General features: G+C 39.8%; 1 protein-coding gene and 1 long non-coding RNA gene across 2 annotated transcripts; both read right to left on the bottom strand.

Annotated features, from left to right (window-relative positions):
- Positions 1-905: 905 nt before the first annotated feature.
- LOC143121123 (uncharacterized) lies at positions 906-2067 on the bottom strand. The gene is made up of 2 exons (XR_012986413.1): positions 1808-2067; positions 906-1038 (listed from the first exon to the last, which is right to left on the bottom strand). It is a non-coding gene; the product is annotated as an uncharacterized LOC143121123 (long non-coding RNA).
- Positions 2068-2381: 314 nt separating this feature from the next.
- LOC143121688 (uncharacterized) lies at positions 2382-11250 on the bottom strand. Its single transcript, XM_076282201.1, has 5 exons — positions 11136-11250; positions 9205-9317; positions 9043-9081; positions 8530-8691; positions 2382-4796 (listed from the first exon to the last, which is right to left on the bottom strand). Exons 1-5 carry the CDS (start codon positions 11186-11188, stop codon positions 4486-4488), a joined length of 678 nt encoding a protein of 225 aa, XP_076138316.1. The 5' UTR covers positions 11189-11250; the 3' UTR covers positions 2382-4485.
- Between the last annotated feature and the right edge of the window lie 998 nt (positions 11251-12248).

Genomic DNA, 12248 nt, shown 5'->3' with positions numbered 1-12248 from the left:
TTTGCCAACTTAATAAAAGCTTAACTCGTGTCACACTGTTCGCCAACAGCAACATCCATCTTATTTGTTTTCAAGTAGCAGGGAATTCAAGCCAAACCGTTGCAACTCTGCCATCAATCATTATGTTAAGCCCGCCTAACGACTCTATACACGATTTGATTGGCCTGATAGAAGTTTAATTTTTCGAGCTCACAAGCCAACGGAGAGTTGCTAGACTAGCCCTGCATGGCAGCAAATGTAATTTGCTGCCGCTAGGGTGCGTCTAGATTTCTAGGCTAGCAAAAGCATGTCACTTGTTCAAAATGGATAGTCCATTCCTCAAAAGCAAGTATTCATGTCAATGAAACTGCCAGTGTCATCAACATGAGAAGTCTTGACACCAACGTTTATGAACAAATAGATTTGTCATGTTTTCATTATGACAGTTTATTCTCTCAGTGTTTTCCAATGCAAAAAAAGGTCAGAACTCGGTGACACTTCCTGAACATGCTCAAGACAGCACTATACACTACTTGTACAGCCATTGGAAAACTACACTGTAAAAAGTTTAACGTAAAATTTACAGCAACTTGCTGGCAGCAAATAACCAGCAAGTTGCTGTATTTCACTCTACAGTACACCTACTGTATATTAAATCACAGTACCTATGCCTGATACTGTAAATGCAAACTACAGTAGTACTACCAGTGCTGTAATGTATACAGCATTGAATTGTCTACCGTATTTTTAATCACAGTACTTATGGATCATACTGTAACTAAGTACAGTAGTAATACCAGTGCTGTAATATTATATACAGTAATTTTGGGAAATTCATATCCTGCTTTATCTACAGCCAGGATAAATTTGGCTAGGCCTAGTTATGGTTTAGGCTACACAAACTTGCATAAATAACCATTGACAACTTGTTATCAGTTTGAAAAGCAAGTACATTTATTCACTTTTTTCCGTTTAGAAATTCTCGTGTGCTGCATCCTAACGTTAGACCAACGGTTGCAGTCAGCCTGATCCACCACCAGTAGCAGAGTGAAGCAGCACCTAGCAGAAATAGAAGAAGAAAAGATAAATAGTGTTAGATAACAATGTTCAACTGAAACTGAAGGCTACTTACAAGTGAAACTTTAGAATAATCATTTATATATATATACTGTATGTTTTTTGAGTTTACTGTCAAAATGCCAGGCTGAAGATGGTGTTAGCATAACTCAGTTTCGTAAGGTATATTTAACGTTAGCCAGCTGGGTGAGCTCATTGATGATGTTTGCTTGCAGCAACAGCCATTCGCGCTGTTCGTCCGAACAACGGTTAATGATAGTCAGATGTGACTTAAAGTTAACTTATATCAATATTGCTAAAGTTCGCCTATTAAACTCACAAAACCGTACATGATTACGGGGAGTTAACGTTACATAAGTCAGCTAAACCTCCACGTTAACGTTAACCAGCAGCACATCATCTTCAGCCTATATTTGTGACAGTAACATACTAGGCCTAGCACTACTAGTGAATGTTTTATATAAATGATATGAATATAATAAACTGTAACTTACTGAGAACTAAGGTAGGCCTAATATAAATGAGACTGCCATAACGTTAACGTAACATAAAACATTAACGTTAATGCCACCATCACAGCAACTATGATAGCTAGCCTAACGTTAGCTGCTACTTACTTAGTTGATCCAACAAGCATGGATGAGTTGTAAGTTAGACAGTACAACGTACATAGACTGTACACATGCCCGAATTTAATGTAGTACACTTTCACAATGAAACATTAACGTTACATAAATAAATGCTTGCTTACCATTAAGGTGGAGCTGCGAACTTGTCAGAGTGCTGAACACCGTTGGTCTGACTGACTGAACTGTTGCTCAAAAATGATCTCCCGCCGGACAGTTCAAACGTCGTCGCGCGGTGCACGTTTCAATCACCACGTCAAAATTTCCCAGTAAACCATAAATCCATGACTTTTCAATATCTTTTCAAAATGATGATTTGGATGGAAAATCAACATAATATCAATGTCACCTTGCTATCTGGGAGCTTAACTTTGTATTTATGTGCAAAAAGAAAACAGAAAACCCCAACTGATTTTCCGCCATGTTTTTTCAACATTTTCAAAAAGCTGACAAGTAAGGGAGGAGTCAGATTTATTACTGTGTTATGATTCGCAGCAAATTTTTATTACTGTAGTTTGACCATTTTTGACCATAATTCATAGCGAAACCACAGCAACATACTGTATTCACAAATACAGTACACATTTTCCCCAAAAACAGCAGTGATGCTGTGAAAATCACGGAATCTTGTTACAGTGTACAGTAAAGTTACACATTGCTGTAGTTAGGGGAGTAAATGAGTACAAGACACTGAATATGTATGTTTCACATTTTTTATTCTCTTTGCAATTCTACAGCATTGTGAGCAAATTTGATAAGCAGTTCAACAATGTATGTTGTATGTAATGACTCAAGCAATAAAATGAAGACTATTAGTTTTAGTGGGAACTACACTTCAGCATCCATAAGTATAGTTCATTTTGATTGACATGACATAAGCAAATGATAATGTTATAAAACACTTGTTCAAAGGAAGGAGTAATTGCTACTATCACGTGCACAAATGACTAAATGTTGTGGAGGTTGAACTAATAGAATTTTCATTCTGATCTGAGAAAATCACCAAAGCGACTGAGAAAAACTGTAATATGATTATATAAAACAAGTAAAAATATGACCTATAATAGGAGGAACTCCAACTCTGAGTGATATTCATTTGAAAAAAAAATTTCTGGAAGGATGTCGAAATTTTGGACTCAATTGGAAAACTCCAAGCTGGAAATATTCAACTTCCAAGTTGTCTGGAATACAGCATTTATTCTGAACATGGGGTCGGGGAACTATTAGGTCCATCAACAGGGACCACATGTTCCATTTCCGGTATTTTTAGTGAGCGGCAGGAGGAAACTTCACACTGCAGATCAGATTAATAATCTCTCACAGTGCAGCACCATGCAGTTACCAAGAACATTTCTGCAGCATTGAAAGTGCCCAAGAGCACGATAGCCTCCATCATTCTCAAATGGAAAAGTTTGGAACAACCAACAGTCTTCCTAGATCTGGCCGCTCAGCCAAACTGAGTAATCCGGGACGAAGGGTCAGACATGTAACCAAGGACCCAATGGTCACTATGAATGACATCCTTTAAGAGTTCCTTTGAGAGGATGACAGAAGCGTAAAGAAGGACAAACATCAGTTCTTGTATCCTTTCCCAGATCTGTGTCTTCCCACAACCCTGTCTCGCAGGTTTACGGACAATTCTCTCGACCTCGTGGCTTGATTTTCACTCTGACATCATCAACTGTTAGACCTTAAGAGATGTGTGCCTCTCTTCATAATGTCCAATTTAGGCACAGGTGGACTCCAATTAAGTTGTAGAAGCATCTCAATGACCATTGATAGAAGTAGTAGGCACCAGAGCTCATAGAACTCTGAAGTTCGCCTACAAAAAAGAACCAAAACGGCCATCTTTGCCCGTATAAGGAGATCCGGTTGTTAATTGAAGCTAACTATCTATGGTCAAGTTGCAAGTTAGCTCTGGGGTAGCAAAAATCTAAGTGTGCCGCCTTCACGTACCGGAGATCACAGTATCCACTCGAAGGCAGCGGACAAAAGTGTGTTCAGGAAAACGTCTGCATTTCAGACTTTTTCATCCCCACCAGAGTTTAACAGGTGCGATAATTCAAAATCCCCATGTTATTTAGGAAAAATCGCTAGATACCGGATGTCAAAAATGGCTGATTTTTTTTTGTGGCAGAGGTCTATGGGAAGTGTCATAACAAAGGGTCTGAGTACTTATGTAAATTAAATATTTAAGTCTTTTATTTTTATAAATTTACAAAACACTCCAAACGTATGCTTTTTTGTGGAGTGTTGGTGTATTGTGTGTAGATTGATGAGGAAAAAAATAATTGAATCCATTTGAAGATGAGACTGAAACATAAAAAAATGTGGAAAACTTGAAAGGGTCTGAAACTCTCCGGATGCACTGTGTATATATATATATATATATATATAGACAAATAAATACACACACACACACTTTACATTTGATGTTTGTTAACATTGTTAAATTATGGTGATTCACACACACACCCTCACACACATGCACCCACACGTACACACACACACACAAAAACTTACATGCAGGCACTCACACTCAATAAACACACACAGAAGCACACATATACACAAAAACAACCACACACTGTGCACACACTCAATTACAAACACACGAAAAAGGAACAAAGTAGGAAATGAACACAATTTGACAAACGTGACTTATTTTTGTGGAAAAAATGTGCTGGACTGGGTGGCGGTCATATTTTGTACTGCTCTGCCGTACATCTAGTTTTTAAACAGATTTTAAATATCAAAAGACATAATAATGCAATAAATGATGGCAGCTCATGACTGGTGGTCACTAATGCCTTTTCAACTTTATTTCAGAGGTTTTGAAATTCTTCTCCTGTTCATCTTCAGACTCATCATCAGTGGTGTCTATGGAGCCCTCTTTGGCATGCTTCTTGGGGTGCTTCTTGCTGCTGGGAGGCGTTGGGCCATCGTTGGGAGGCTTTGGGTCATCGTTGGGAGGCTTTGGGGCATCGTTGGGAGCTTTTTTGTTCTTTCCAAACACGCCCTGCATCCATGCGCCTGCACCTGCCAGGGCTCCGCCCACAGCACCCCCTGCAGTTGCCACGGCAGCTGTAGCTCCCGCAGACAATCCAACCGCTCCTGAGCCAGGCAAGAACCCAAACATGCATCAACACACACAAGGGAAAAACAAACAAACAAAATGTTAGCGGTAAGGTAATTGCTTTCCTAACATCATGGTTAGATGTAAATGGATTTTAGGCTACACTATAAATGTATACTTATGACTTCACTTCTTAGTTGTTCCTTATACAGTCTGTACTTTGTAGTCAACTATGCCCTGCAGGGCACCAATTTGTGATTAAACATACTTGAAAACTTATTTAATAAATATAGTGGGGTACTGTGTATAGGCAATTTGTCATTTTCATTTCAAATTAATGCAAAAGTTTGTTTTCACTTCTAAATTGTAGATAAAGGTCTATAGAACAATTTTGATTCGAGGGCCAATCAAGCTGATCAAAAAATTGCTCTCCAATTAGAGTTTATGTAGATTTCCCATTGAAATGAATGGGATTCTTTGGATTTACCGGTAGGTGAAAAAGTATACAACCAGTACATTTTGGTCTAAACCATGAAGGGGAAACTGATTCTACCATATATACCATATATTTTTTGAAAGCGTACACCCTAGGATATGATATGGTATGACATAAGGTATGCCCCACCCTCCTCGTTACCAGAATTGTATAAAGCAGGGATTCCCAAACTGTGGTACGCGTACCCCCGGTGGTACGCGAGCTGCCACTAGGGGGTACACAAGATGAAAAGGGCAATGGCGGAAAGGAGTTAAAAATTATTAATTAATTAATACTCTAATTAATTCATAAATAATACATAATTTCGAATCGGGTTATAATGATATGGAAACGTGAAATTAAAGGAAATAATTTGTAAACTCTATAATAGGGTATGTTTTCATTAAAAAATAAGCTACACACAATAGGCTACACGTGATTTTCCTGCGGGCAGCCAGAATATCTGGCGCGTTAGTTTCGTTGAAGTATAGGTAGAAGGCTGCGTAAACATGGAAAACTGGATAAAAACAGGGACACTGTCCAAAAGGCCTAATTAAAGCGATCGAAGAGGAGAAGCGAGAGAAACAGAGCAGGACACAGGTAACGATGGAATGGGATGGGGGGCAGACTAATGAAGGTGGAGATGGAGCACAGGGGATAAAAGAAAGAACGAGACAGAAAAGACTGCGTGAAGAAAGCGAAAGTATGATGGATTGGGAGACAGACTGCCCAAAGCCACAGTGCGTTGTCTGCAGTGAGATGCTACCTAACCATAGCCTACTAATGTGGTTCTCCACTGTTTTTTGTAACGTGAGAGCTCATAGACCAGTTGCACATCTTGATTATGTTATCATGTAGGGCGGCTAATTAAACAACAATGAGTTACTTTTTTATGTGTTGGATGGTGGGGGTACGCGAGCCGAGTCAGGATGTAGAAGGTGGTCCGCGGGGAAAAAAGTTTGGGAACCGCTGGTATAAAGTATCTGAAAACCACACTTGATCAGAAAATGACTAAAGTAAAAGTAAAAGTCATCTATAAGCATACCACTTAAGTAAAAGTCTAAAAGAATATATTATTTACAGTACTTAAGTATGACAAGTAGCCCATTATAAAAAATACTCAAGTACTGAAATACTCTAGTACTGAAAGTAGAAGTACAAAGTACTAATAAAAGCTTTCGAAGGCCAGATGGGGTGACAACCCCCTCCCTTCACTATGCTTTTAATTAAAAAAAAAGCAGTCAGAACTTTGGATAAGCTATTAAGTTTGTGCAGTACTTGGTGCCTACACTTCATACACAATGTCTTCGAAGCCTGAACAAAGGTTTGCCTGCCATTCATTTTTCACTGCTTCCTTTTGATGTTGACGTTTATCCAACATGTTTAGAAAGGTAGCTACATCACACTCAATAAACACACTGTGAAAGCCTGCAAAAGTGCTATTAATGAAAAGCAAGCAGTTAGAATTTTAATTTAATTCAGCTCTGTATAACCTACATAGGCCTTAGTGCACTATGCCTTATAGCTATATTTGCTTAACTCTGTCACTATGTCTTCATTCATTGTTGTATCCCGTGGTGACACCAGGGGGGTATTTCAGAAAGCAGGTTTACTGGCTTAACTGGGTATGTTAAGCCAGAGTAAGCGGTAAACCTGGGATTTCAGTTCCAAAATGAGCAGGCTATGTAAGTCACTATGGTAACATAGGCTCTGAACTTAATTGGGTATGTTAACCCAGAGTAAGCGGTAAACCTGGGATTTCAGTTCCAAAATGAGCAGGCTATGTAAGTCACTATGGTAACATAGACTCTGAACTTAATTGGGTATGTTAACCCAGAGTAAGTGGTAAACCTGGGATTTCAGTTCCAAAACGTTCAAAAATGATCAGGCTATGTAAGTAACTATGGTAACATAGGCTCTGAACTTAACCTGGTAGGGGGTAGGTTTTGTTCAATTATGTTCGGTTATTTCAGTGCATGTTCAGCTAGGCCGCTATTTTTACACTTGTCACACAATGGCGTTTCATTTTGACGAAGGTCCGATTGACAAAGAAGCACAAAATCATGTAATATTCATCCATGCAATTCACCGTGAGAGAGCGATAAGACCACGACATCACATGATATCCTGTCTTTTCCAAACGAGTTTTGGAAGAGCGCTACAGTTTTTCAGCTGAATCCTAAACATAGGCTACTTGAAAAGCATCCCTACATTACGCATCGTGGATTAGAATAGAATAAAATAAATCTATAATGTAGGCTAGCTAACCTACACCATAGTGGACATTTGTCTTTGGCTCACCAGACATAGACAGATGGACAAACAACATCTCAGACATATTGAAGATATCATTAAAACAAGTAGGGAAAACATATAGAAAATGAATAAAAAAGTTTAAATATAGGCTACATAACAGCTCAGGTATGTGTGTAGTAAGTTTGGTTAAGAATGCTGACGGCATTTGGGATTTTTTAATATGCTACACTTTTTGCCTCTCTCCAAATTATGTGCATTGACGATCGCTCTCCGACTAGGAGTTTTTGTAGTGTTGGAGACGCAGAGCATATCGGCAAGCTGTCGGTTGGTGCGTAAAGTTTGCCTTGCCAATATACATACATGGGCTTTAAAAATAAGAGTGGGGTGGGACATGTTAAAATGTTTTTAGTTTGAATCTTGATTGTACACTTTTAGAAAAGGTATGGTTTATAAGATCTTGTCTGTTTCACCTATGGTGCTGGGCTAAATGTTGTCAGCCATACCCCCAATTTGCCAACAGCCAATTTATTATTATGGGCTGCATAATAATGAGAAGGTGGGACATACCTTGTGTCATATCACATCCTGGAAATATATGATTGCTACAGTATGGTAAAATCAGTTTCCCCTTCATAATTTGGAGACCAACATGTACTGGTTGCAAACACTTTCACCTAAATCCAAAAAAAACCACTTCATTTGAATGGGAAATCTACATAAACTCTAAATCCCATTCATTTGAATGGTAAATCTACATAAACTCTAAATCCCATTCATTTGAATGGGAAATCTACATAAACTCTAATTGGGGAGTAATTTCTTGATCAGCTTGCTTGGCCCTCGAACCAAAATTGTTCTATAGACCCCTATCTTCCATTTAGAAATGAAATTGAAACTTTTGCATCAATTTGAAATGACTGAGTGCCTAGTCACCCCACTAATAAGCTAATTTCCCATAAAGTTGGCATGTTCTTTCAAAGTGCAAATAGTTAAGACATACTGTATGTATTGTATTGTATTGTTCATGTATTGTTTCTCACCTGCTGACTGGAGGAGAGCCACTAAGCTCCCGGCTGCGACTCCACCTCCGTTAGCAACAGCAGCCGCTGACATCATGCTGGCGGCGAAAGAGCCTGCTGCGATGCCAGCTCCAGTGAAACCCGCGGCCGTCAGAACAAAAGGTGCCGCGGCAACAGCTCCAACTACAAACCACAGGCAAAGCTCAAATTTAAATCAGGCAGGCCTTTTAGACAGGCTTACTGTATTTTTTTTTTATTTTTTTTTTATTAGTATATTTTTTTGGGCTTTTTATGCCTTTAATTATAGGACAGTGGAGAGTGACAGGAAGTGAATGGGAGAGAGAGCAGGGGTGGGATCCGGAAAGGACCACGGGGTGGGAATCGAACCCGGGTTGCCGGCGTACGGTGCAGGTGCCCCAGCCAGTTGCGCCACAGCTGGGGCCGGCTTACTGTATTTTAAGAAGTTTGTAAGCCCTACTATCCACAACAGAGACATACTGAATGGAAAAGGAAACAGATTTATTTTATGGTTACCTGCTCCAGCTGCGACACCCACAACACCAGCAACAGCCTCTGTAAAGAATGCAACCCTCATTAGAACTGAGCACTAACGAGCATCCTGATATGAACAGTTAGGTCATTTTTCAGACTTGCATCCTCATATTAACAAGAGACGAGGCAAAGAAAATGTCTTACTCTTATTGATACCCATTGTGGTTGCAGTTGAGTTGTTGTTGTTGTTGTTGTTGCTGTAGGCCCTGTACAAACACCTACTTCTCTTCTGTCTCGCTGAATTCAAAGCAACTGACCTGCAAATAAAAGAGGACACATCCCCCGTCATCACCTTAATCTATTAGAGGTCACAACTTCAGTTATGCTAACTGATGGAGCATTGAGCAAGACAAAGTTAGATTAGGAATAAAACATGCAATTCATCACATAGCAAAAAAAACCCTGCTGCATTTAGAGATCAAAACTGATTCCTATTATTGTAATCAGCCAATCATTCATGTCTCAGGTAAATATGCATGCATGCACTGAGAGGACTGCGTTAAACCACAAGGCTTGTTTTGGTGAGTTAACATGGGGGGAGACTACACGTAGATAAAGGTTAAAGAAAAGACTCTGTAAAGAGTATAAAAGGTGAGGGGAGTTATACCCAAATATACCTCAACAAACAGGAATCCCATCTATGGAATAATACACAGATGCGATCTACGAGTCCTTTCCACGTATCGTTGTATGGTTCAGGAGAACCACCAAATAATGATGGAAACTCGGAAATCAGTTGTTTCCACTGCTTACATCTCTCCACAGACAAGCACCAGAGAAGAGACTCTAAATCTGCCAAGTGCCAACCTGTCGGAATTCTTAAGTTGAGGGTGAAAAAAAACAAAGTGATTGGGAGCATTAGCGTCCCCCTCACAGCATGCTGCCTGCTAGGAGCAACTAGGGAACCAGCTGACTGGCCGTAGTCCTACTGGCTTCACCTCACACTCTACTCCAGGTTTGACACCCCTGCTCTACTTCTTCCCCCACTACAGAAGACCGATAGATACACAGTTTCAACTAATTGACGTGGCAGAGTTGAGTAGGCCTAAACTGTTTCCTATCTGGGGTGGAAACCAAAATAAGTTTACTCCGACACTTGACTAAAATCTCTTTACACAGCTTTCTGATCACACTAGCTTTTCATTTCCCCCTGGGCTTTAGCAAGGTTCTCACCAGCCATTCTTACAGCTAAAAACAACTTTGGGCGAAACCCACTGATGTAGTCAATCAAATTTGATGGTGGCTCAGAATTTTCCGAAATTGCCTTGCAGCACCGCATGCACCTGCATGACCTCACCTCATAAACTGCTAAAAGGAGCCACGGAAGAAGATCTTCCTCCCAATTCCTGCTCAACGAAGAGCAGTAGGCAATGTCTCAAGGTCTGGTACCAACACTCTGATCGTGCACTGCTCTACTGATGCGCAACACACAACTGCTTTAAAACCTCCCCAAAAAGATGTGAGGTGAAGTTAAATGGGAGCTTTGAGGCAGTCGTCCTCTTCTCAAGGTGCAACCAGGAAGTAAACAGCCCGTCGTCATTGTCAGTGGCCTGTTATGTTATGGCCTACATAACAATGGTCTGTGTTATACAGAAATATAGCCTACCTCAGAGCACTCAGCCCCCCCCCCCCACACACACACACACACACAAAAACTCAGCTGATCTATACGAATGGGTCTTATTTTTCCGATCTGAAAATAAGACCCATTCGTATAGCTGCTAGATCAGCTGAGTTTTTTCACACCCCTGATCATAAAATAGCGCGACTCGGGGAACTGTCGCCAAAAATACCTAACCCTTGTATACCTAACAAATATCGTTCTTCAATCTTTATCCACGTGTGGTCATGTTATCTCACCAAAAACGAATCTGATAAACATAAAAATAAAACAAATAATTATAGAGAGCGGATTTCTGGATCTTTGAACTCCCCATTTGTTTCATTGCCATATAAGAATTAAGAGTTGATTAGCTGCTCTTCTGATGTAGCCAGATCCCCTCATGATAGTATCAATGGCCTAACGTACCATCATTTCTAAAGTCAAACAGTATATATATATATAGTATGCTTACCACGCGTTTCTGAAGACTGAAGAACCAAATCGTGTCCGAAATCCAACGATCATTCCTTCTCAGTGGCAACTTGCAAGCCCCAGCGCGGTAGCGCCTACCCACACCGACTCGGATATTCCCATTCCCTGGAAAACGAAACTTAACAGTATGCTATCAACATAGGCTACTTGGCTGAACTTGATTTGCCTTAAAGGGCCAGTAAGTCGAGTCAACACTTAAAAAGATTGAGATTGAATTGAAGTATCCAACATAGTTTCATAAGAGAATCCCTAAAGGGATATGAGCTATTTTTTTTGTGATCCCTCACTCACAATAGTTTTGCGAGCCCTCGCAATTGGGAATGCAAAACTATTGCGAGGAAATACAAAAGTAGGCTATTATTGGAACTTTTAGTGAGGGAATGCAAAACTAGCTCTAAAAAGAAATGTTTAGGCTACTTTTAGAAAATAATTTTCACCTTGTCCCTTCGGGGGCTCCCATGGATCAAGGTATTTTAATTAAATTATAGGCCTACTGTCATGGACATGGATCAAGGCATTATCAAACTGACTACTGTCATCAGAGAGGAAGTGGAGGCTAAACGCAAGCAGAAGTTTATCCACCTCGGAAATGTTAGAAATAGAGTTTATCCACCTCTTATTAGAGTATCCACCCCTCAAAAGAGTTTAGCCTATTCACCAATTTCAACTTTTAACATTCAAAACACACACTGTATTATCCACATTAACAATATGTAGCCTACAGTCATCAACACTCTAGGAACCATTTAACACCACTGGCATTGTTAAAAACATTGGGCAATAACTTTCACCATCATCAAACATGTTCTGAATGCCTTTTTAAAAAATCCAATGCTGCATGCATGGCGCAGTCCACCTTACGGTGATCACAGAATTCATAGTTTAGCCTACCCTCCTCTTATTTTACCACTACCCCCTGACTGTCATGGAATTCCATGGCGAGAAGATTAGAAAGGGTTATGAAGGGTCCATGTTAGTTCATTAACCCTCCCTTTGTGTTCATTTCATGTTTACTAGTTTTGTGGTTTGCATTATAACTTGTTATAAATCCATAGCAACACAGTATATGTTATTATATATCTAATGGTGTGAT

The sequence above is a fragment of the Alosa pseudoharengus genome, unplaced genomic scaffold, assembly GCF_046254945.1.
Source record: "Alosa pseudoharengus isolate Yale_2024_CS ecotype anadromous, Long Island Sound unplaced genomic scaffold, YU_APseudo_1.1 YU_APseudo_1.1_scf_13, whole genome shotgun sequence".
Lineage (NCBI taxonomy): Eukaryota > Metazoa > Chordata > Actinopteri > Clupeiformes > Clupeidae > Alosa > Alosa pseudoharengus.
The sequence above is the reverse complement of the archived record's forward strand: the minus strand, read 5'-3'. Positions and strand labels throughout refer to the sequence as shown.